Source organism: Giraffa tippelskirchi, chromosome 5, assembly GCF_054371585.1.
Source record: "Giraffa tippelskirchi isolate mGirTip1 chromosome 5, T2T-mGirTip1v1.2.pri, whole genome shotgun sequence".
In the NCBI taxonomy this organism is placed as follows: Eukaryota; Metazoa; Chordata; class Mammalia; order Artiodactyla; family Giraffidae; genus Giraffa; species Giraffa tippelskirchi.
The window spans coordinates 176,994,680-177,020,844 of NC_137279.1; the positions used below are offsets into that span (position 1 = coordinate 176,994,680).

A 26,165-nucleotide genomic window follows, 5' to 3' on the forward strand; every position below is an offset into this window, starting at 1 on the left:
TAACAGCAGCCACCACTTTTATTGCACACCTGCCATGTGCCTGGCCCTTCCACACATCATCTCATTTGATCCTAACAGTTGATGACCGTGACTGTTTCTCTTAAGAGACTGGGGCTCAGAGGGGTTAAGCCACTTGCCCAAGGCCCTCAGCTGGTGAATGGTAGAGGGGGCACTGTCACCCAAGCCTGTCATGCCAGAGCCTGTGTTCTGTCCACTTTGCCACCACTCAGTCTCCTCGATGAAGAGGGCTCACTTTGCAGTCTCTGGAGGTGGGCAGCAGCCTCTCCTGGGGAAACAGGTGATGGGTGTTACAGGCAGAGCTGGCTCTTACAGGTGTTAGGAACAGGGGTCAAGAATCTTCAGAGATCCCAGACCCTTCTCTGCCAAGAGGCTCGGGACACCGACAGGCAGACTATGACAACTCCATGAGCTCCAAGGAGAAGCAGTCCTCTCCTTGTGATGTTACATGTGGGTGCATGCCGGCTCCTCGTCACAGGTCAGTCACACAGTCCCTCAGAGGGCTGGGCAGTCCTGGGGACACACGTGCTGTCACCATCCCCTCGTTACGCGTGTGCACACATGCTTGCACACACACTCACTCACACTCAGGCACAGTTCTGTGGAGGCTGAGGGCAGGTCGGGGGAAGGAGGGCCCGGGCTCGGTCAGATGAGGCTGGCGATGCTGGACGTGGTCTCATGACCGGCGGACAGCTGTCCTGAGATGCTGAAGACGCTGCCGTTGCCACTGCGGTCACTGCGGGTGGGGGGGGCGGCCGTGCGGGTTGGGGGGCAGTGTCCACTCACGGCCACCTGATAGAGCAGCAGGCCCAGCAGCAAGAGTGCACCAGAGGCAGCCAGTGTGATGCCCACGGACAGCATGGCGGCCAGCGGCCGGGCCGGGGCGGGGGCGGCAGCCAGCCCGGCCAGCGTCAGGCCGGTGACCAGCAGCACCAGGCCGCTGAGCAGCACCACCAGGGCGTCCGCACCTCCTCCGCTGCGCAGCAGGGCCACATGGTGGGGCTGGCGGATGCAGTTCATGTCCTGCACGGCCGAGCTCATCAGCTGCTTAACCAGGACCAGCAGGGCCAGCAGGCAGAGCGCCGTGCCCACTGCCAGGCGCCACTCCCCCGAGCGGCTGCTGGTGGAGGACAGCAGGGCCACGCCGCCCGCCCCACAGCCCGCCACGAGGCCCACGGCCACGGCGAAGCAGAGCGCCGAGCGCCGTGGCTGCTGGGACCACCACAGCTCCACCTGCTCCGCCAGCACATCTGGGGGCAGCCCCTGGCCCCGCGGGGCCTGAGCCTCTCTTTCAGACATGGCTGATCTGGCACAAGTGAGGGCAGAGGGCAGCGTCAGGGGGCAGAGGTGCAGGTCATGGCCTGGAGCCCCCCCCACCTGTGTGGCAGCTAGAGGCCCAGAGTCTCATTCCTTGCATGGTCCAGGATCTGGTCACCATCACCTGCCAGGGAAGAATCATGCTTGCTATCTCCCCAGCCCACCTGCCCGTCATGGTCTCTCCTGGGAGACTTGGGGATGCTCCCGTGTCCCCTGGGAATCTTCCTGCGTCCCCTGTAATCCTCCCGGCCACCCAAGTCCCTCCCTAGCACTTTCCCTTGGGAATGCCTCTCCAGAGACCCCAGGAGAGCTCCCTCCACCCAAAGCACCCCCAGCCCCCTAGGGAACCCCCTGCCCAGCCCCTGACCTCTCTGGCTCTGGCTGTCTCAGTTGCCTGTCCCATTCCGGCTGGCCGATGGAGCTGGTGTCACGGTAGACGATGGGACTGGATGAAGACTTGCAGATAAAGCCTCATTCAGGATCTGACTCACATGGCCTCAGCTGTCACCGCTGGCTCCTGGGGGGAGGGTTATGGGCAGAGAGGGGGCTTATGATTTAACCCTTCTGGAACCAGCAGCTTGACCCTGCATCTTCTCTCTTGGGGCTGCGGCTCCTTCTCTGCAAGTCAGGATCTGACCTCTAACACCCTCCTTCCCCTAACGTCCCATCCGATTTCACAGCCACAGCTGCTGGCTCCCGAATCCCTCTCTCTGCCAAACACAGATCTCCCTCCCAAGCTCCAGACCTGTAAGGTGGTCGTCACTTTGACATCCCACAGACATCTCTGACACAACAGGTCCCAAACCCAGCTCATCATCTTACCCTGAACCTGCTCCTCCTTTGCGCTCCTCCCTTGGGCACGTCCTGGGGACGCCACCTCTGAACATTTTCCCATCTCATCCCTGCCCTCATCCCCCGCTCCTGCACTTCAACTTCTGTCCCCCCACAACTCCCTCACTGCTCTTCCTGCCTCCCCCACGCTTCTCCTCTCACTGCCCCCCATGCCACAATTTCTCTAATGTGGTACAAAGGGAAGGAGGGCTCTGGACTGGTCCCCCAGCTGCAGTCCCTCCACTGAGGTGTGTGGGCGAGGTATCTTGCAGTGGTTCCTCATCGAACACGTCCTTCAGAGGCCAGTCAGAGTGACTCCCATGGGGCAAAATACAGCATTCCAGGCCCTGCCACAAGGAGCCCCAGTTTACAGCAGGGGTGCTCCTGTGATGAGTGCTGGGCTGTGGGTTAGTCAGAGAGGGGCCTGCAGAAGGTCAGAGAAGCCTTCATGAGTTCACCTCTTGGAGCTCAGGCTCCTAATCTGAAAAGTGAGGCCAATAACCTTTATCTTGGCGGGGGGGGGGGGGGCATTAAAAATCTCCAGGTCAGAATTTCAGTGGAAATTCTAGGGCCCGCAAAGATGCCCAGAGTGTGCTTTCTGAATAAAAGAACCCAGCATTCTTTCATCCAATTCAGGACGAAGACTCCTGCTTTATTTGGAGGACGCAGGCCCTAGGTCATTCTGGGAACGTGACTTCATGACTATACGTGGGTTACACCCCTGATGAGGTATCCGTGGTCCCAATCCCTCAGCAGGGGCTGCCTGGCACATGATGTAGGAGGTGCAGCTGCTGATGCCCCCAAGGGAGGTGGGGGAGGGGCCGAGGAGGGGCCCTGGAATCAGTCCCAGCTTCCCCAGGACTGTGACTTCACTGGTCTGAAAGTGCTTGCACAGGTGTGCTGGGGCCGCGGGCTCGGGGTTGGGGGTTCTCAAGGGAAGAGCCAGTGGGAGGAGGTGGGCTGGCAGGGGTAGGGGATCATGGGGCACTCACAAGAAGCCTGGAGGTGTTGGATCCGATCCGAGCAGTCAGGGCGGGCAGATGGGGCACTCCAGCTCCGCTTCCGGGGAGGCGCTTCACCTGCCTAACCTGCACCTAGGTGAGCTGAGGTGGGGGAGGGGGAGGAGGCTCAACAGGTGTTTCCAAGGCAGAGCCTGAGCCAATTGGCTGACGTGGCACTGCTCCTTCTGCTAGGCTGAGGCATTCCAGGGAAGGGAGGGGCTTCTGTCCACTGCTGTTAGGGCTCGAACACAATTCCTAGACCTGCACAGCAGGAGGAATGTTGACCATCTGCCCCAGAGCCTGGGCCTGAGCCCATCTCCCAGCTCTATCCCCCAGCTCAGTTTAGCTTTAACTCCAGCCTGTAACCCAACCCCAAAACCCAGCTGCAGTTTTAAACCCTACCTAGAACTCCTGACTCTAACTGAGGCCCCTATCTCACATCTCAGCCCCAACAATGAATCTCAAATCCCAATCCTAACCCCAGCCCCATTTCCAAATACAATTCCAGTCCCAGCCCCAGATCCTAACCCCAAATCTGGCTTGAAACCTCAGTTCCAAATTCTGGAATTAGGTCTTGGGTTGCAACCTCATCCTTGGCCCCAAACTTGACCTCTGTTTCTGAATGTAGCCCCCAAATTCTAACTTCAAACTCAAATCCTGCCTCTGACCCAAATTCCAAAACCAGCTGTCCCACAAACCCAGCCCCATCACTTCCTTGTCACTTTCTCATGGGCAGGAGTCCCCCAAGCCCCTTGCCCATTTTCTTTCTAAGCCTCAAGGGCCTGACCAAGGTAGGTTTGCCCCACATCTTGGTCCCACTGAGGAGGCAGGGTTTGAGTGGACAGGGAGAAGTGGGTAATGGCTCTTCAGGTAGAAAGCAAGGATTCCCTTGCTTTAAACACTTGCAGAATAAACACTTGGGGATAAATGCTTTTCTCCTTCACAGGCTCACAAAACCCCTGCCATCAACACTGGCCAGTCATTTTCCTCTGACCCCTGCCCTGCAGCCAGAATGCCTTTCTTTCAGTTATGCATGCTCTGCATTTCTCTGCCCTTCTGCTTGGTTTTTGAACTCAGATTTCCCTCTCCCTGGGATATTTCCAACACCCTCAACCTCAGTCTGACCAACTTGAATTCTTCAACTGAGATGTCACCTCCTCCAGGAAGCCCTCCTTGACCTCCAGACTGGTTCAGGTGCCTCTCTGGGGTGCCCATGGCCCTGGGTCTTCCCCCACCACTGCTCTTACTACATGTGCTAAGAGTGCCCTTATTTATTAACCTGTCACCCCTCACTAGAAAAGACCCTGATGCTGGGAAAGACAAAGGCAGGAGGAGAAGGGGATGACAGAGGGCGAGATGGTTGGATGGCATCACTGACTCAATGGACATGAGTTTGAGCAAGCCCTGGGAAATGGTGAAGGACAGGGAAGCCTGGCATGCTGCAGTCCATGGGGTCGCAAAGAGTCAGACACGACTGAGTGACTGAACAACAGCAATACCGCTCAATAGATGCGAGGTTCCCAGTGGGTACAGGTTTAGTGCCTGTTTTGCTAACCATGGTGACCTCAGCAGCCAGCAGTGTGCCTGGCACATGGGAAGTAATCAGTAAATACTTGCTGAGTGAATGAATGTGTGAACTGCCGGATGTGGGGTTTTTATGCAGGGAGCTTGTGAGATGAAGCTGGAAAGACAAGTTTGGCTCAGGTGGCACGGGGCCTTGAATGCCCTGGCGAGGCATTTGGACTCACTTGAGGTACTCATGGAGGGTTCTGAAGTATAACAAGAACTTGGGCAGGGCTCTGCCTCTGATGGGCAAATCTGGCACTACACACCACATAGTGGGTGAGCGGGGCTGGTTGGTAGTGGCTCTAGACTGGATCGAACCCCCTGTAACACCTCCTGCTCTCTCTTCCTTCTGGTGTGTATGAAACACACAAGAAAGACAAATCAACATTTTCTTTCCATCATCAGCTCACAAAGTCATTATGCTGGACCCGTTCATTGCTTTGTCTGCAGAAATCATTGGGGCCTGGTCATAACTTCTAGAGCAGCATTGTCCATTAGAAATATAACACAAGCCACATATGTAATTTAAAATCATCTAGTAACCACGTGAAAAAAGTAAAAAGAAACAGGTGAAATTAACACATTAAAAATTTTATTGAAGCCCCAGATATTTTCATTTTACTACACAAGTGATTGAGTTATTTTAATCTTTTATTTTGTCTGTGTATTTTCACCGTGTATTTTCTACATATAGTGCATCTCAGCTCAGACTAGCCATCTGTCTAAAGCTCACCAGGTATGGCTTGCAGATATTTTACTGGATGGTTCTTCCCTTCAAGGAAAAAGGGGAAGAGGGCAGGCTGGACCTTGGGACAAACGTGTGGTTTTACTACTTTGCAAAACATTACAGAGTTCCCTGCCCTGGGGTGGGCCTGGAGCAAGGACCTGGCAGGGCTCAGTGACTGCGTATTCCTCTGGTCCCTCTGACAATCCTTTTCTTCCTGGTTCCAGGGAGGGGCCAGTTCCAGCCAGGCCCATGGTCCAGCTGTCCTGAGTAGAGCTAGACAGGGTAAGTCATGAGATTCGCACACCTCCCCAAACCCCCAACCCCTGCTCCCTCTGGGGCTTTGAAGGAAATTTTTTTGGGTGGAGGGAGCAAAGCCTAAAAGCTTCTTCAGTTTAAACATTGATCAGGTGACACTTTGTTCTCATTATGGGCCTATCGGATAACTTGGAGTTAAGGTGGACAGGCAGGCTCCTCGCAGGGCTGTTGAACTCTGTCCCCAAAGCAGAGGCTGCTGGGACAGTTCAGATGGGTGGTACTGAAGGCAGGGGGAGGAGGTGACAGTGGGCAGAGAGTGCAAGATGTGGATCCTAACTGATTCCTTAGCCGGTGGGAGGACCCAGGAGAAGGGAGAGGCCCTGCAGCCCAGCCTCCCTGCTTGGGCCAAGTTCCCACCTCAGACTATTCTCCACCCAGTAAGCTGCAGTGATACTGAAGTCACTGCTCTGCCTCCAATGTCACCCCGCCAATGGCCTATCTTACCCAGAGAAATAGCCAGAGTCCTTCCACCATCTCTAACGTCTTCTCTGACCTCATCCCCTGCTGTCTCTCTTCTGCCTGTGCTCCTCAAGAGCCTTTGTGCTGACTGTTCCCTCTGCCTGGACCGCTTTCCTCCTTTGGGCTCCCTCCCTCACCTTTCTTCAGGAAGGTGCTCAAATGTCCCCTTCTCAGGGAGCCTTCCCCAGCTATCCTAACAGCACAGCCCTCCCACCTGCAGACTGTTGTACTAAGGGAAGTAAGACAGAGAAGGAGAAATATTGTATGACACCCCTTAAATGGGGAATCTAAAAAGAAGTGATACAAATAACTTATTTACTAAACAGATACAGACTCACAGACTTAGAGGAGGAACTTACGGTTGCTAGGGGGAAAAGATGGAGGGAAGGGATAGTGAAGGAGTTATGAACCTTATGAACAGTTCTATTTAAAGTGGATGATCAACAAGGACCTACTATATAGCACAGGGACCTCTGTTCAATGTCAGGTGGCAGCCAGGATGGGAGGGGAGTTTAGGGGAGAATGGACACACATACATGTTTGGTTGAGTCCCTTTGCTGTCCCATTGAAACTATCACAACATTGTTAATTGGCTATATTCCAATACAAAATTAAAAATTAAAAAAAAATCACAGCCTTCCACATACTTCCTATCTCCCTGGCCTTAGTTCTCTGATTTCCTTTATTCTCTCATGTTTCTCCTTAGCTTTTTGCTGTCTAATATGCCATATATTCTTCTTATCTGTCTGGAGTATTGTCTGTCTACCCCACTAGAAGATAAGCTTCATGAAGAGAGAGATTTGTGTGGAGAGATCCTAGCCCCTAGAACAGGCCTGGCAAATAATAGGTGTTTAGAAAACACTTGGACAGTAGAGAAAATTCTGGCTTTGAAATTAGATTGACCTTGAAGGTCCCAGTCCCAGCTCTAGTTGTGCAATGCCTTAACCTCCATGTGCCCCAATCTCTTCATTTGCAAAACATGGACAACAGTACTTAGTCTAAATAGCTGGGGGCAAGAATGAAGAATATAATTCATCCAGCAAACATTTGCTGTTTCCCTTCTCTGGATCAGGGATTGTACAGGTGCTGGATTCAGCAGTGAGCAAAAGCGGTCCTGTCCCTGTTACCCTGAAAGGTGGTTGGAGGCCTAAGGGCTTACAGCACAGGTGCAACAGTAGGTCTTTGATGACTCCATCCCCTCTGCCCCCACTCCAGGTTCCATGACTGACAGTTGCCCCAGATAGACATCTTTTGGAGTGTCTACCCTGCTCACAATGACCAACTTCACTCTGGGGATGAGCCCCAGTAATCAGGATTCCATTTTGTGACTCAGCACTACGGGTACAGTTGATGGGATAGAAGTGAACTCCAGACTCAAGCTGTGTGTGTGTGCTAAGTCGCTTCAGTTGTGTCCAATTCTTTGCGACCCTATGGGCATTTGCGACCCCATGGACTGTATCCTGCCAGGCTCCTCTGTCCATGGGATTCTCCAGGCAAGAATACTGGAGTGGGTTGCCATGTCCTCCTCCAGGGGATCTTCTTGGCCCAGGAATCAAACACTAGTCTCTTGCGTCTCCTGCACTGGCAGATGGGTTCTTTACCACTAGCGCCACCTGGGAAACCAAACAGTCTTCTTTGGTGATTTGAAGTCAGACTAGAGATGTCATGTCAGCCTTATGGCATGTACTCACAGGATGCTAAGGGTTCCCTTCTGCTAGCTGAACTGACAATAGGAGGCTGGTCTGCAGAGAGTAGAGAATAAGAAAGGGGGTGATTCTAGCCAAGTCCCAGGTCTTAGTTCAAGTCCTTCTCAAGACCTGATTGTATCTCAGCCCTGAGATTCTATGACACAGCCCCAGGGCTAGACAATAAACTCTCCTTTTTGCTTAAATTGGCTAGAGTTAGTTTCTGTTAATTGTGAAAAAGAAGTGCACCCATAAGTTCTCCGTTCAGAACTAGAATCTCATGGTCCCAATTTTACTACGTTTAATACATTACGGCATACATTTTAATACATTAGCAATACTAGTCTACACTTGCTGTCCCTGCCAAATCCCACCATGTGACGTATACTAGATGAGTAATAAATACAGATTCCTTTATGTGACTGGTCATCATAGGTGATCAAGAAGGCTAGCTGTGAAGGTTAAACAAGGGGCGGTCCTAAGATGGCAGAGGAATAGGACGGGGAGACGACTTTCTCTCCCACAAATTCACTGAAAGAACATTTAGACGCCAAGCAAATTCCACAAAACAACTTCTGAATGCTGGCAGAGGACATCAGACACACAGAAAGGCAGCTCATAGTCTTCGAAAGGAGGTAGGACAAAATACAAAAGATAAAAAGAGAGACAAAAGAGCCAACCCAAACTCCTCCCACTGCAGTAGGGATGGAGATCTGTCCCAGGAAGGGAGTCTTAAAAAAGAGAAAAGTTTCCAAACACCAGGAAACGCTCTCTCCGGAGGGTCTGTGGCAAGCCTTAGAATCGCAGAGGGCAAAATAACTGGGAGGAAAAATAAATAAATAACTAAAACCTGCGGTTTATGTACCTAACAGTAAATCCCAGCGGGCGCACAGCCCAGACGTGTGCATCCCCAACTAGCAAGCGGGGGCTGGGCAGGGAGGGGCAGGCTGCATTGCTTTGGGTTAGGACTAGGCTTGAATGCCCCAAGGGCAGTCTGAGGGAACTAGATTGAGACAGCAACCTAGACCGTGGGATAGCTTTCCTCCGAAAAGCCTTAACCTAAGACACCGCCAGGCCTGCTCACAGAACAAAGGACTGAGCAGAGCAAGCCGGCTGTGGACCAGCACATAACACCGCTGGAGACAGGCAAGCGAGGGCAGCCAGAGCCGGAAGGGTGGAATCGCGGCCCCAGAGAGGCATCCTATACCAAAGTGCAAACAGATCTCGTTGCTAACCAGGACTTCTTGGGAGGGTCGACACCCATCGAGAAGGTCGCAGCCAGAGATCAGCTCCCCAGGGGACAGCACGGCACACCTGGAAAGCTGCGCCTGTTGTACACCCAGAAAACCGAGCGGCTGGGACGCGGGGAGGGGAAAAAGGCGCAGCCTCCGACCGCGCTAGCCAAAAACCTGGTCACCGGAGCTGCTCGGACCTGGGAAGGGCACAAAACCCATGCTCAACCAAGTCTGCGCCTTTGTGAAGTACCTAGGAACCTGAACTTGTGTGGCTTAAACCTGGGAAGTACAGGCAACCCCAGGTGCTGCTTCAGACAGTTCCCGGCAGTGCAACCTAGAGCCTGAGCAGTGTAGATGGGGAAAGCACACACGCCGTGAGCGGGGCAAACCCAGTGTGGCTGAAACATTGTGAGCACACGCCAGTGAGGTTTGTTTGCAGTGTTCCTCCCTCCCCACAGCACGACTGAACAAGTGAGACTAAAAAAAAAAGTGACCACCCCCCCCCCACACCTTGTGTCAGGGCGGAAATTAGACACTGAAGAGACCAGCAAACAGAAGAAGCTAAAAGAAACAGAGGGAACCGCTTTGAAAGAGACAGATGCAACAGATTAAAACCCTGTAGTTAGCACCGAATACATAGGAAGGGGCCTAGAGACCTTGAGAATTACAAGCTGGACCAAGAAATTATCTGAAAATGAGGTGACCCCACACTGTTCATAACAGCTCCAGAGAAAGCCTTAGATATATTTTTACTATTACCATTTTAAAAATTTTTAAAACTGTTTTTATTATTTTTTTGAATTTTTTAAATTTTATTTTATTTTCTTATTTTATTTTTATTTTTAAGTCCACTATTACTCCTTCAATTTTCATTTTTATAACCTACTATTACCTTGCCAAAAAAAAGACTCTATTTTTATTTGTATTTTTTAAATTTTTTTTTAGACCTTATTTTTAAAGCAAACTTCATATATATATATTTTATAATTTTTGTGACTCTGGTGATTTTTTTTCCGTTTTCTTTTTTCCTCTTTTTTTAATATTGTATTTTTGAGAACCTAACCTCTACTCTAGATTTTTAATCTTTGCTTTTTAGTATTTGTTATCAAAGATGTTGAAGCTGAAACTCCAATACTTTGGCCACCTCATTGGAAGAGTTGACTCATTGGAAAAGACCCTAATGCTGGGAAGGATTGGGGGCAGGAGGAGAAGGGGACGACATAGGATGAGATGGCTGGATGGCATCACTGACTCGATGGATGTGGGTTTGGGTAGACTCCGGGAGTTGGTGATGGACAGGGAGGCCTGGCGTGCTGCGATTCATGGGGTCAAAAAGAGTTGGACACGACTGAGCGACTGAACTGAACTGAACTGAACTGATCAACTGAACTTTGTATCTTCAAGAACCCAATCTTCAGTACCCATTTTCACTTGGGAGCGAGATCACTGGCTTGATTGCTCTCTCCCCCTTTTAACTCTCCTTTTTCTCCACCAGGTCTCCTCCATCTCCCCACTCCCCCTTTTCTTCTCAACCCAACTCTGTGAATCTCTTTGTATGTTCCGGGCTGTGGAGAACAATTAGAGAACTGATTACTGGCTGGATCTGTCTCTCCCCTTTTGATTCCCCCTTTTCTCCTCCTGGCCACCTCTGTCTCCTCCCTCCCTCTTCTGTTCCCTGTGTAACTCCGTGAACATCTCTGAGAGATCTAGACGGTGGAGAGCACATAGGGAAGTGATTACTGGCTAGCTTGCTCTCTCCCCTTTTGATTCCCCTCTTATCCTCCTGGTCACCTCTATCTCCCTCCTCCATCTTCTGTTCTCCGTGTAACTCCTGTGAACCTCTCCGGGTGTCCCTCACTGTGGAGAAACTTTTCACCATTAACCTAGATGTTTTATCATCGGTGCTGTGTAGATGGAGAAGTCTTGAGGCCACTGTAAGAATAAGACTGAAAACCAGAGATAGGAGACTTAAGTCCAAATCTTGAGAACACGAGAGAACTCCTGAATCCAGGAAGCATTAAACGAGAGGAGCTCATCAAACGCCTCCATACCTACACTGAAACCAAGCACCACCCAAGGGCCAACAAGTTCCAGAGTAAGATATACCATGCAAATTCTCCAGCAACACAGGAACATAGCCCTGAGCTTCAATATACAGGCTGCCCAAAGTCACACCAAACCCACTGACATCTCAAAACAAATTACTGGACACTTCGTTGCACTCCAGAGAGAAGAAATCCAGCTCCACCCACCAGAACACAACACAAGCTTCCCAAACCAGGAAACCTTGACAAGCCACCCGTCTAACCCCACCCACAGGGAGGAACCTCCACAATAAAGAGGAACCACAAACTGCCAGAAAACAGTAAGGCCACCCCAAACACAGCAATATAAACAAGATGAAAAGGCAGAGAAATACCCAGCAGGTAAAGGAGCAGGATAAATGCCCTCCAAATCAAACAAAAGAGGAAGAGATAGGGAATCTACCTGATAAAGAATTCAGAATAATGATAGTGAAAATCATCCAACATCTGGAAAACAAATTGGAGTTACAGGTAAATAACCTGGAGACAAAGATCGAGAAGATGCAAGAAAGGTTTAACAAGGACTTAGAAGAAATAAAAACGAGTCAATATATAATGAATAATGCAATAAATGAGATCAAAAACACTCTGGAGGGAACCAACAGTAGAATAACGGAGGCAGAAGATAGGATAAGTGAGGTAGACGATAGAATGATAGAAATAAATGAAACAGAGAGGAAAAAGGAAAAAAGAATTAAAAGAAATGAAGACAACCTCAGAGACCTCTGGGACAATGTTAAACGCACCAACATATGAATCATAGGAGTCCCAGAAGAAGAAGACAAAAAGAAAGACCATGAGAAAATACTCGAGGAGATAATAGTTGAAAACGTCCCTAAAGTGGGGGAGGAAATAATCACCCAAGTCCAAGAAACCCAGAGAGTCCCAAACAGGATAAACCCAAAGTGAAACACCCCAAGACACATAATAATCAAATTAACAAAGATCAAACACAAAGAACAAATATTAAAAGCAGCAAGGGAAAAACAACAAATAACACACAAGGGGATTCCCATAAGGATAACAGCTGATCTTTCAATAGAAACTCTTCAGGCCAGAGGGAATGGCAGGACATACTTAAAGTGATGAAAGAAAATAATCTACAGCCCAGATTACTGTATCCTGCAAGAATCTCATTCAAATACGAAGGAGAAATCAAAAGCTTTACAGACAAGCAAAAGCTCAGAGAATTCAGCACCACCAAACCAGCTCTCCAACAAATGCTAAAGGATCTTTTCTAGACAGGAAATACAGAAAGGGTGTATAATCTCGAACCCAAAATAATAAAGTAAATGGCAACGGGATCATACTTATCAACAAGTACCTTAAATGAAAATGGGTTGAATGCTCCAACCAAAAGACAAAGACTGGCTGAATGGATATGAAAACAAGACCCCTATGTATGTTGTCTACAAGAGACCCACCTCGAAACAAGGGACACATACAGACTGAAAGTGAAGGGCTGGAAAAAGATATTTCATGCAAATAGAGATCAAAAGAAAGCAGGAGTAACAATACTCATATCAGATAAAATAGACTTTAAAACAAAGGCGGTGAAAAGAGACAAAGATGTACACTACATAATGATCAAAGGATCAATCCAAGAAAAAGATACAACAATTATAAATATATATGCACCCAACATAGGAGAACCGCAATATGTAAGGCAAATGCTAACAAGTATGAAAGGGGAAATTAACAATAACACATAATAGTGGGAGACTTTAATACCCCACTCACACCTATGGACAGATCAACTAAACAGAAAATTAACAAGGAAACACAAACTTTAAATGATACAATAGACCAGTTAGACCTAATTGATATCTATAGGTCATTTCACCCCCAAACAATGAATTTCACCTTTTTCTCAAGCGCACACGGAACCTTCTCCAGAATAGATCACATCCTGGGCCATAAATCTAGTCTCGGTAAATTCAAAAAAATTGAAATCATTCCAAGCATCTTTTCTGACCACAATGCAGTGAGATTAGATGTCAATTACAGGAGAAAAACTATTAAAAATTCCAACATATGGAGGCTGAACAACACACTGCTGAATAACCAACAAATCACAGAAGAAATCAAAAAAGAAATCAAAATATGCATAGAAATGAATGAAAATGAAAACACAACAACCCAAAACCTATGGGACACTGTAAAAGCAGTGCTAAGGGGAAGATTCATAGCAATACAGGCTCACTTCAAGAAACAAGAAAAAAGTCAAATAAATAACCTAACTCTACACCTAAAGCAACTAGAAAAGGAAGAAATGAAGAACCCCAGGGTTAGTAGAAGGAAAGAAATCTTAAAAATTAGGGCAGAAATAAATGCAAAAGAAACAAAAGAGACCGTAGCAAAAATCAACACAGCCAAAAGCTGGTTCTTTGAGAAGATAAATAAAATTGACAAGCCATTAGCCAGACTCATTAAGAAACAAAGGGAGAAGAATCAAATCAACAAAATTAGAAATGAAAACGGAGAGATCACAACAGACAACACAGAAATACAAAGGATCATAAGAGACTATTATCAGCAACTATATGCAAATGAAATGGACAACTTGGAAGAAATGGATAAATTCTTGGAAAAGTACGACTTCCCAAAACTGAACCAGGAAGAAATAGAAAATCTCAACAGACCCATCACAAGCACGGAAATTGAAACTGTAATCAGAAATCTTCCAGCAAACAAAAGCCTAGGACCAGATGACTTCACAGCTGAAATCTACCAAAATTTAGAGAAGAGCTAACACCTATCCTACTCAAACTCTTCCAGAAAATTACAGAGGAAGGTAAACTTCCAAACTCATTCTATGAGGCCACCATCACTCTAATACCAAAACCTGACAAAGATGCCACAAAAAAAGAAAACTACAGGCCAATAACACTGATGAACATAGATGCAAAAATCTTTAACAAAATCCTAGCAAACAGAATCCAACAACATATTAAAAAGATCATACATCATGACCAAGTGGGCTTTATCCCAGGGATGCAAGGATTCTTCAATATCCACAAATTAATCAATGTAATACACTACATAAACAAATTGAAAAATAAAAACCATATGATTATTTCAATAGATGCAGAGAAAGCCTTTGACAAAATTCAACATCCATTTATGAAAAAAATCCTCCAAAAAGTAGGAATAGAAGGAACATACCTCAACATAATAAAAGCTATATTTGACGAACCCACAGCAAACATTACCCTAAATGGTGAAAAACTCAAAGCATTGCCCCTAAAATCAGGAACAAGACAAGGGTGCCCACTCTCACCACTACTATTCAACATAGTTTTGGAAGTTTTGGCCACAGCAATCAGAGCAGAAAAAGAAAAAGGAATCCAGAGAGAAGAAGTAAAACTCTCACTGTTTGCAGATGACATGATCCTCTACATAGAAAACCCTAAAGACTCCACCAGAAAATTACTAGAGCTAATCAATGAATATACTAAAGTTGCAGGATATAAAATTAACACACAGAAATCCCTTACATTCCTATACACTAAGAACAAGAAAACAGAAAGAGAAATTAAGAAAACAATTCCATTCACCATTGCAACGAAAAGAATAAAATACTTAGGAATATATCTACCTAAAGAAACAAAAGATTTATATATAGAAAACTATAAAACACTGGTGAAAGAAATCAAAGAGGACACAAATAGATGGAGAAATATACCATGTTCATGGATCGGAAGAATCAATACAGTGAAATGAGTATACTACCCAAAGCAATCTATAGATTCAATGCAATCCTTATCAAGCTACCAACGGTATTTTTCAGAGAACTAGAACAAATAATTTCACAATTTGTATGGAAATACAAAAAACCTCAAATAGCCAAAGCAATCTTGAGAAAGAAGAATGGAACTGGAGGAGTCAACCTGCCTGACTTCAGGCTCTACTACAAAGCCACAGTCATCAAGACAGTATGGTACTGGCACAAGGACAGAAATACAGATCAATGGGGCAAAATAGAAAGCCCAGAGATAAATCCACGCATCTATGGACACCTTATCTTTGACAAAGGAGGCAAGAGTATACAATGGAGAAAAGACAATCTCTTTAACAAGTGGTGCTGGGAAAACTGGTCAACCACTTGTAAAAGAATGAAACTAGAACACTTTCTAACACCATACACAAAAATAAACTCAAAATGGATTAAAGATCTAAATGTAAGACCAGAAACTATAAAACTCCTAGAGGAAAACATAGGCAAAACACTCTCCGACATAAATCACGACAGGATCCTCTATGACACACCTCCCAGAATATTGGAAATAAAAGCAAAAATAAACAAATGGGACCTAATTAAAATTAAAAGCTTTTGCATAACAAAGGAAACTATAAGCAAGGTGAAAAGACAGCCTTCAGAATGGGAGAAAATAATAGCAAACGAAGCAACAGACAAACAATTAATCTCAAAAATATACAAGCAACTCCTGCAGCTCAATTCCAGAAAAATAAACGACCCAATCAAAAAGTGGGCCAAAGAACTAAACAGACACGTCTCCAAAGAAGACATACAGATGGCTAACAAACACATGAAAAGATGTTCAACATCACTCATTATCAGAGAAATGCAAATCAAAACCACAATGAGGTACCATTTCACGCCCATCAGAATGGCTGCTATCCAAAAGTCTACAAGCAATAAATGCTGGAGAGGGTGTGGAGAAAAGGGAATCCTCTTACACCGTTGGTGGGAATGCAAACTAGTACAGCCACTATGGAGAACAGTGTGGAGATTCCTCAAAAAACTGGAAATAGAACTGCCATATGACCCAGCAATCCCACTGCTGGGCATACACACTGAGGAAACCAGAATTGAAAGAGACACGTGTACCCCAAGGTTCATCACAGCACTGTTTATAATAGCCAGGACATGGAAGCAGCCTAGATGCCCATCAGCAGACGAATGGATAAGGAAGCTGTGGTACATATACACAATGGAATATTACTCATCCATTAAAAAGAATACATTCGAATCAGTTCTAATGAGATGGATGAAACTGGAGCCTATGATACAGAGTGAAGTAAGCCGGAAATAAAAACACCAATACAGTATACTCACACATATATATATGGTATTTAGTTAACTGGTAAAGATAACCCTGTATGTGAGACATCAAGAGACACAGATAAATAGAACAGTATTATAGACTCTATGGGAGGGGGCGAGGGCGGGAGGATATGGGAGAATGGCATTGAAGCATGTAAATTATCATACGTGAAATGAATCGCCAGTCCAGGTTCGATGCATGATACAGGATGCTTGGGGCTGGTGCACCGGGATGACCCAGAGGGATGGGATGGGGAGGGAGGTGGGAGAGGGGTTCTGGAAGGGGAAAACATGTACACCCATGGTGGATTCATGTGAATGTATGGCAAAACAAATACAATATTTTAAAGTTAAAAAATAGATAAATAAACTAATTGAAAAAAAAAAAAAGAATGCTAGCCCTTCCTGCTGCCTGGCACACAGCACATTTCCTTCCTTGAGAACTTGCTCCCCAGTATTGCTCAGCTGTGGGAAGTCTGATGGCATCTCAGACATGCCCTGAACATAAGCAGGTCCCAGAACCTCCAAGACCTAGGGAAGCTCACCCCAACAGAGCTCAGGGAGAATGAGCCCCAGAACCCTTGGGGTTCATTCATGTGCAACCCTGACATGCCTTCTCTCTCACCTCTCACTCCAAATCCTGAACAGTGATTGTTGGGGGTCCAAGCTGAACATGCAGATATTCCCAGGCTCCCCAGTCCCCCTTCCACACTTGCTGGGACCTGCTGGTTGGTAATGGCTTGTTACGCTCTGTAAGAAGCAGTGGAGAGTCTGTGCCTCTTCTCTTTGGATCTGAGGGGGTTCTAAGACTGCTTTGATCAACAACATGGAAGAAGTTATAATATTGCCAGCTTCCAAGCCCAGGACTAAAAAGTATGGCAATGTACATTTCTTAGGTGTTGAAACCAGCCTCCATTCTGAGAAGGTCAATATATTTCAGCGTAGAGGTCCTTGAGTTTCCCAAATGAGCTTGGGGCTGACAAACAATATAGTAAGTCCTCTACATGCCAACTGCCAAGTTGAAAGCTTTCAAAGATGCAAATGTGCACCTGGTTCCAGCAAGGAACCAGAACCTGTGCCATCAACGTCAGATATGAGTGAAAGTGCAGCTTGCCCTCTGTCTCCTATTGCTGACCATCCTTCAGCTTTACTATCTCCCATATCCTCTCCCTCCTCCAGTCAGTAACTCTTCTTGCCTATTGACTCAATGCCAGCCTCTGTATGCCAGCTGTTATACTGTACTACTGTACTTTTCAAGGTATTGTAGATGCAGTTCAGTTCAGCTCAGTCGCTCAGTCGTGTCTGACTCTTCCCAACCCCGCAGCACGCCAGGCCTCCCTGTCCATCACCAACTCCCAGAGTTTACCCGAACTCATATCCATTAAGTTGGTGATGCCATCCAAACATCTCATCCTTTGTCGTCCCCTTCTCCTCCTGCCTCCAATTTTTCCCAGCATCAGAATCTTTTCAAATGAGTCAGCTCTTCGCATCAGGTGGCCAAAGTATTGGAGTTTCAGCTTCAACATCAGTCCTTCCAATGAACATTCAGGACTGATCTCCTTTAGGATGGACTGGTTGCATCTCCTTGCAGTCCAAGGGACTCTCAAGAGTCTTCTCCAACACCACAGTTCAAAAGCATCAATTCTTTGGCGCTCAGCTTTCTTTATAGTCCAACTCTCACATCCATACATGACTACTGGAAAAGCCATATCCTTGACTAGACAGATCTTTGTTGGCAAAGTAATGTCTCTGCTTTTTAATATGCTATCTAGGTAGGTCATAGCTTTTCTTCCAAGGACCAAACGTCTTTTAATTTCATGGCTGCAGTCACCATCTGCAGTGATTTTGGAGCCCCCAAAAATAAAGTCTGCCACTGTTTTCACTGTTTCCCTATCTATTTGCCATGAAGTGATGGGACTGGATGCCATGATCTTAATTTTCTGAATGTTGAGCTTTTTTTTAAGCCAACTTTTTCACTCTCCTCTTTCACTTTTATCAGGAAGCTCTTTAGTTCTTCTTCACTTTCTGCCATAAGGGTGGTATCATCTGCATATCTGAGGTTATTGATATTTCTCCTGGCAATCTTGATTCCAGCTTGTGCTTCATCCAGCCTAGCGTTTCTCATAATGTACTCTCCATAGAAGTTAAATAAGCAGGGTGACAATATACAGCCTTGACGTACTCCTTTTCCTACTTGGAACCAGTCTGTTGTTTCATGTCCACTTCTAACTGTTGCTTCCTGACCTGCATACGGATTCCTCAAGAGGCAGGTCAGGTGGTCTGGTATTCCCATCTCTTGAAGAATTTTCCACAGTTTATTGTGATCCACACAGTCCAAGGCTTTGGCATAATCAATAAAGCATAAATAGATGTTTTTCTGGAAATCTCTTGCTTTTTTGATGATCCAGCGGATGTTGGCAATTTGATCTCTGATTCCTCTGCCTTTTCTAAAACCAGCTTGAACATCTGGAAGTTCACAGCTCACGTATTGATGAAGCCTGGCTTGGAGAATTTTGAGCATTACTTTGCTAGCATGTGAGATGAGTGCAGTTGTGGGGTAGTTTGTGCATTCTTTGGCATTATCTTTCTTAGAGATTGGAATGAAAACTGACCTTTCCAGTCCTGCGGCCACTGCTGAGTTTTCCAAATTTGCTGGCATATTGAGTGCAGCACTTTCACAGCATCATCTTTTAGGATTTGAAATAGTTCAACTGGAATTCCATAACCTCCACTATTGTAGATTAAAAATGTTTATTTTTTTCTGTATTATTTGTGTGAAAACTATTATAAACCTATTAAAGTACAGTACTAGATAGTTGATTGTGTTAGTTGGATACCTAGGCTAACTTTGTAGGACTTACAAACAAATCGGACTTATGAACCCACTCTCAGAATGGAACTTGTTTATATGTAGGGGACTTATTGTACAAACACTTGGCAGCCATGTGAGTGAGCCATCTTCCAGCCTCAGTCACCTTCCCTAGCTGAGCAGAGATAAGATGTCAAGGGAAGTCCTTCTTGAACTTCTGACCCATAAAGTGATAAACAAAATAAAGCTGTTGTTTTAAGCTGCAAAGTTTTGGTGTAGCTTTAGATATAACAATAAATAACCAAAACAATCAATGATCCAAAATTTTCTAAATAAGGTGAGGGAATTTCATTCTCGTAAAGGAAGGGACTATTGAAAAGAGGAAAAAAAAATCAGACTAGAAAACTATTCTAGGCTTAAAACCAATCACTACTCTCAAACACCTGCAAGTATTTTATAGTACTTGCTATGAAATATTGATATTTATTAATAATTGATAAACAATAATGATTATAAATATCTAATATAATGCAACTTTTATGATTTTGGGAGTAATAATTTTAGAATATTTAATCCTACATTATAAGAGATAAATACAAATAATTTAAATCTCATTCTTGTAAATCTGTTAAAAATTAAATATGGCAAGTAAGAAACTGAAGCAATAAACTATGACTGTTTGCATTGCTAAAATGAATTTTAATAGAAGAGCAAAATAATAAATATTATCTTTGGGGGAATGTGGGAGGTAAAATTCAGCAAATCCTCATATTTTCCTACAGAAAAACCTTTTAGAAAACAGGTTTTTAATCACCAAAAATAATGTATTCCTTGAGTGGGAAATATGTATGAGGTTAGCTAATCCTTAATCACATTGGCCTTTTAATTTTGAGAATAACAACAGGGATTCTGAGAAGCCCATCTTTGCCTTTGTTCTAAAGCAATATTTAGTTTCTTTGATGACTCCATCCTTAATGGCAATCTTCCTCTCTCTGACTCTGGAAGAGTGACCCTCAGGTTTTTCCATTTTTCTCAAATATGTTTTTTTAGCAACTCCATGTTGCTGAAATATTTTTATGCCTCTAGAGTTGGATTTCCATTAATTGTCAAATGTTTGTATGTCTTCTCACAAGACCAGGTTCAATGAATAAAGTTCCTATTAATGCTGCAGTGTATCTCTTGCCCCATCCCCATGCTGCCTGAGACTCTAATAAAACCTAATGTTAATTTGTAAAACAAGCAAACGAAGCAGTAGGGAGAGGTAGACACTGATGTATGAACTCCTACAGGGCAGTGTCTTCAGTGTTGGGAGAACAGGATGGCAGAGGTGGCTCAGCTGAGCAGCTCACCCTGTCTGGCCACCACTGATGCTAAGACTCCAGAAGAAGGGGAAGAGAGCCAAAGGATGTCTGGGATCCAGAAAGAGGGTAGCCCCCAAAGGCACAGCTGTCACACCAGCATTGAGAGGATCCCCAGAATTTAACAATAGATTGTAACCAGAAGAACAAAAGCAGAGCCCATAGGCTAATTCCTAGGCACTTGGGTGACCAGCAGAGGTGACTGCCAGGCCCATTCCATCAGTGAGAGGTCAACTGGCTCAAGGGAGCCTGTGAAGGAGGAGGTGGCACCAGTGTGGTGGGAACCTCCCCATGGAGTCAGCTTAGGCAAAGTGAAGGGAAGTCTCATAAGCAGCAGCCACTCAGCAATGCCACCTAAACAACGCCACCCAACAGTCTGGTATAGAAACATGGAAGACAGAACATGGAGACGTTGGAAACAATGTCTGCCAACAGATGAAAGGATAAAGAAGATATGGGATGTATATATACACAATAGAATACTACTCAATCATAAAAAAGAATGAAATGATGCAGTTTGCAGCAACACGGATGGAACTAGAGGTTATCATACTAAGTGAAGAATTTCAGGCAGAGAAAGACAGGTATCATATGATATCATTTATAGGTGGAATCTAAAATATGACACAAATGAACTTATTTACAAAATAGAAGTAGACTCACAGGCATAGAAAACAAACTTATTGTTACCAAAGGGGAAAGAGGATGGGGGAGGAATAAATTAGGAGTTTGAGACTGGTTGATATGAACTGTTATATATAAAACAGATAAACAATGAGGTCCTACTGTATAGCACAGGAAACTATATTCAACATCCTGTAATAAACTATACTGGAAAAGAATAATAAGAAGAATATGTATATATATGGCTTCCCAGGTGGTACTAGTGGTAACGAACATACCTTCCAATGCAGGAGACTTAAGAGACATGGGTTTGATCTCTGGGTCGGGAATATCCCCTGGAGGAGGGCATGGCAACCCATTCCAGTATTCTTGCCTGGAGAATCCTGGGGACACAGGAGCCTGGCGGGCTACGGTCCATGGGGTCGCAAAGAGTCGGACACAACTGAAGTGACTTGGCAGGCACACATGCATGTATAACTTAATCATTATGTTATACAGTGGAAATTAACACAACACTTTAAATCAACTATATGTCAATCAGAAAACAACATGGAGACATAAATAAGATTGTCCCTTTGGTCCCAGATTTGCCAGCAGGAAGCTGTGCTCATCCCTGTGCTGCTGAGAAAGCACCCTGCTGACTTGGTGGGTGAGGTGGCAGGCTCTGCCTGTGTGTGGGGGCTCTCCCTCAGCCTGGGATTTCCCCACCTCGTCCTTCCCCACTGGACCACAGACAGCCACGGGCTTAGGTGAGTTTAGCATCAGAGTTGTCTGCTCCTTTGACTTCTGCATTAGATGCTGTGGGCCTCAAACTCTGTAACCTTCACCACTTGGCCCAGTGTTCTGTTTGGGCACCTCTCCAGTCCTGGCTTAAGAGCATGGGATGTGGATGCCACTGGGCAAACCAGGCTGTAATTCTGACTCCGTGCCAGCTACTTTACCCCTCCTTGGTTTCTTCATCAGTAACATAAGACCCATTTTGTAGGTGAAATGTGACGTCTTCATCCTAAGCCATTTTTAAGGTGAAAAGATTGTCACCTGAACGTTGCTACACCCTAGCCTGTGAATTTCCTTCTGGCCCTCAGAAGAGCCCCAGTTACCCCTGCAGGGTCCTTCTCCCTCCTGCTTTGTCTGTATAACTCCCTTTAGTCCTCAAGTCAAAAGAACTCTCTTCTTTGAATGTCCATGGTCACCATCTTGGTCCCAGCAGCTGTCCTCTCGTGTGTGGTTGGTCACGGAGTCCTTCTAATGGTCCCTGCCACCATAGTTGGGTCCCTCAGCCAATGATCTGCTCTGGAGTGAACTTTGAAAACAGATAGCTCCTGCCCCATGAAACGGAAGAGGCAGCATCACACTGAAGGGATATGTCATAGGGAGGGCTAGGGGGCCTTCTCTAGCGGCTCAGAGGATCAAGAGTCTGTCTGCAATGCAGGACACTGGGGTTTGATCCCTGGGTCAGGAGGATCCCCTGGAGAAAGGAATGGCAACGCACTTCAGTATTCTTGCCTGGAGAATTCCATGGACAGAGGAGCCTGGTAGGCTATAGTCCAAGGGGTCGCAAAGAGGACACACTAGAAGAGGACTGCTGCTGCTGCTGCTAAGTTGCTTCAGTCGTGTCCGACTCTGTGTGACCCCATAGACGGCAGCCCACCAGGCTCCCCCGTCCCTGGGATCCTCCAGGCAAGAATACTGGAGTGGATTGCCATTTCCTTCTCCAGTGCACGAAAGTGAAAAGTGAAAGTGAAGTCGCTCAGTCGTGTCCGACTCTTTGCGACCCCATGGACTGCAGCCCACCAGTCTCCTCCGTCCATGGGATTTTCCAGGCAAGAGTACTGGAGTGGGGTGCCATTGCCTTCTCCAGCAACTAACCCTTTTTTCACTTTCACTAGGAGGGAAGACAATGAAGCAGGGGAGGAAGGGATCAGGGAAGATCTTTCTAAGGTGGTGACATTTCAGCTATGATCTGATAGATAAGGAGAGGTTCACTGAGTGAGGGGTGGAGGTGAGAGCATATTAGGCAGAGCAAACAGTATGTGGAAAGACCCAGAGGCAAGAAAGAATTTGGCAAGAGCTTGGGAAGCAGTGGGGAGTGACTCTCAGTGGCTCAGTAGTGGCCTCTGGATGGTCCCCTATTTGTAATATGCCTTCATGATCCCACACCATCTGGCCCTGCTGACCTCCCCAACCTCATTCCGAGTCAGTTTCTTCTGCAGAGGGTAAAGCTAGTTTGGGATGGAGAAGTCTGAGTTCCCAGAAGAGCCCATCTGCTTGGCATGATAATGTTCTGGGCCTGGTCTCCCTGTGGGCTGGGGACATTGCTGGGTGAACCCTGGTCTGGAGTGAATAAGCTGGCCCCTGCAAAAGGGTGTGGGCTGGAGGTGGGGGTGGGGAGTCGCTCAGGAGAGAGAGAGATCCATGTAGACTTTGCTTCTGGGCCTCTGCTCTGCATCTCCTTTTGTTGTTCTCAGCCTTCGGGAGAGTATCGGCAAGCTTCACAGCTCTGTCTCAGCTCTTAGAAAACTAACTTAAGAGAAGCACCCAGAATTGGGGTAAAGCAGATTGGGAAAGATGGTGAGACGCCTTGGAGATGCCAGGTTTAAGACAACCAGTGGGACCAGCAGAGACTGGGGGCTTAATATTTGTTATTTGGGTATTAGAAGGGTGTCTGACCTCTGCAGGTGGGAGAAGACAGGACATCTAGGTTCTTAGTGCATAAAAACCCACCTTTCCTGGTGTGTGTGGCTGGGCCAGCCAATACACGGTCATGGGGAAAAGGCACCCCCCAGAAATGGAGGAGCGGGGCAGGGCCCTGCAGACTGAGGATGACAAGTGTAGAGAGGCATGGGGGGTAAGAGAAGGAAGGGCAGAGCTCTGTGTATAGTCCTACCACCGGGGTCCGCAGGTGATGGAAGATGTCGGGGAATGCTACCAACTGTGCCATGTTCCTGATGCTACTCTCACTTTCACAAAGATGTGAAAATCCTCAGAAAACCTCGCTAGGTTTCATAAGTGAGAAGAAAACATAGGAAGGTTTGTCTGATGCTGATGCAGCTGCAGAGGAAAAAGCAGGTCAGAAGTAACAGATAGCCTTGCCCTTGAGGCCCAGTGCGGGGAAGGGCATGGGACCTCTGCAGGGGTGGGCAGCTGGGTACCTGGACAGTGGTTGGCAGCAGTGGCTTTGGGTGAGCAGAAGCCCCCTGGGCCTCAGGGTCCCTCTTTCCCTTCCCCTCTCCCCAGCTCTGTGGCTAAGTGGAGAGTTGGACGTGGTTGTGGGCCAACACCTTTATTCTGCCTGTGTTCCAGGTTCCCCAGGGCCTGGGGGAGAAGCTCGTGTGGTCTGGGTTGCAGCCCAGAGTCAGTCCAGGACAGGAGCATGGTGCACCTTCCGGAGAGGCTGGAGATGTCTCACCAGAGGGCATCACTTGGTCTGGGCCTTTAAGTCCGCTTCTCCGCTGAGGGATGGCAGCTGCATCCCGGCCAGGGGGTGGAAGCCGGGGACCTGCTCTTGCTCTTGGATCTGGTCTCTCAGGCGCTGGATCTCCAGGCGCTGCATCTCGATGATTCTCCCAGTTTCTTCCTGCACATTCAACCTCATGGTGGGAGGGACACTGGGCAAGTCCTCGCTGGACACTGCTGGGGACAGGGCAGGGTTAGGGTTGGGAGGTCTGTTCCCGGACTGCTGCAAAGGTTTTTGAAAGTGGCTTATCCTTCCTTCCCCAACCAGCCCCTACCTCCACCCCTATACACGTTCATGGAGTACCTACTATGGGGTAGACACTCCATCCCAGACCTTAGGAATAAAGAGAGGAGCCATTTCACCGTCTAGCAGTGGAGAAGTGAAGAGACACGCTCTGGAGTGATAAGGCAAATGCGGAGCCTGACCTCAGCCCGGCCTCTCTTGTGATTCCCCCCAGTCTGCCTGCCCTGAGGTCCCTCCATGCGCGCTGCTCATCCCCTACACCCCCACAGAGAGGGGTGCCTATCAGCCTATCCACCTTCTTGGGCCTGCATCACTTGCCTTTGCCTAGTTTAAAACTATTAATAAATGAACTGGTTAATTTTAAACAACTTGGGAATGTGTATTTGGCGCTAACTTGTTTTGGTGGCCCCATGTTCAAAATCAGAAGCCAGCCTGCTTCATTTCAAGGCAGACAATTGGTAAGACCTGTCTTTAACTATTAGAGATGAAGTCTCCCTTGAGTAAAGCTCTGTGAAACAAGTGACATGATGTTTGATTTGCTTCAGAATAACCTATTGTGGATAAGGGAGGAAATAACTGGGCTGGGAAGGGGCTGGAGATACCAAGGAAGCAAGAGCAATAGGAGTTGACACTTGTTCGAGTTGGGGAATGGATTTGTGGAAATTCGTTAGACTTTTCTCTCAATTTCTGTCTATGTCTGACAGTTTCCATTGTATTGGGTTGGCAAAAATTTTGTTAAGAGTTTTCTGAAGTGCTTATGGAAAAAAAAAAAAAAAAAACAACCTTTTTGGCCAACCCAGAAGCAATAAGAAGAACCTGGCTGTATCATGCAGCATCCTGAGGAGGTCTCAGCTGGTTATTTGCTAGACTGCTTGGGCATATTTGAAATATTTTTTAAAAGAGAAGTTTTACGGTTATTCACAGATGCATCTATGCATCACTTCTAACTGAAGATGGGTTCACTTCCAAGAAGTCAGGTTCTCAGCCATGTTAACACATGTGGTACTCTCATGTCAGTTCTTTAGAGCTGACACTGTTCTTCTGGTACTACTCACAGAGTTGACCCTCTCAACTTCTCTCCAACTCGAACAAAAATGGCATGTGTGACAATTCTACACATATGATCATATATATGGGCTTCCCTGGTGGCTCAGTGGTAAAGAATCTGCCTGCAATGAAGGAGCTGTGGGAGATGTAGGTTCGATCCCTGGGTCGGGAAGATCCCCCAGAGGAGGGCATGGCAACCCACTCCAGTATTTTTGCCTGGAGAATCCCATGGACAGAGGAGACTGGCAGGTTACACAGTCCATAGGCTTGCAAAGAGTCAGACATGACTGAAGTGACTTAGTGTGCACACACGATTTTATA

General features: G+C 46.6%; 2 protein-coding genes across 16 annotated transcripts in view; both read right to left on the minus strand.

Moving 5' to 3' along the window:
- On the minus strand, window positions 1–24,720 carry TMEM125 (transmembrane protein 125). The gene is made up of 5 exons (XM_081492864.1): window positions 24,507–24,720; window positions 3,159–3,269; window positions 1,703–1,852; window positions 604–1,459; window positions 1–286 (listed from the first exon to the last, which is right to left on the minus strand). Exon 4 carries the CDS (start codon window positions 1,315–1,317, stop codon window positions 664–666), a length of 654 nt encoding a protein of 217 aa, XP_081348990.1. The 5' UTR covers window positions 1,318–1,459; window positions 1,703–1,852; window positions 3,159–3,269; window positions 24,507–24,720; the 3' UTR covers window positions 1–286; window positions 604–663.
- The window catches only part of CFAP57 (cilia and flagella associated protein 57), a 65,909-nt gene continuing 64,108 nt past the window's right edge, over window positions 24,365–26,165 (minus strand). For 9 of the 15 annotated variants that reach the window (XR_014054535.1, XR_014054539.1, XR_014054536.1 and 6 more), the window contains exon 23: window positions 24,365–24,727. Coding sequence is in view for 8 of the 15 variants with exons in the window: in XM_081492861.1 (XP_081348987.1) it covers window positions 24,516–24,727 (212 nt within the window). In the remaining 7 variants the exon portion in view is untranslated. Of the gene's footprint in view, window positions 24,731–26,165 lie in introns of all 15 variants that reach the window. The other 6 variants (XR_014054538.1, XR_014054537.1, XM_081492858.1 and 3 more) reach the window with 1 other exon arrangement.

Bases quoted from the DNA above. Each gene is read 5' to 3' on its own strand.
- TMEM125 (XM_081492864.1), bottom strand. From the start codon at position 1,317: ATGTCTGAAAGAGAGGCTCAGGCCCCGCGGGGCCAGGGGCTGCCCCCA.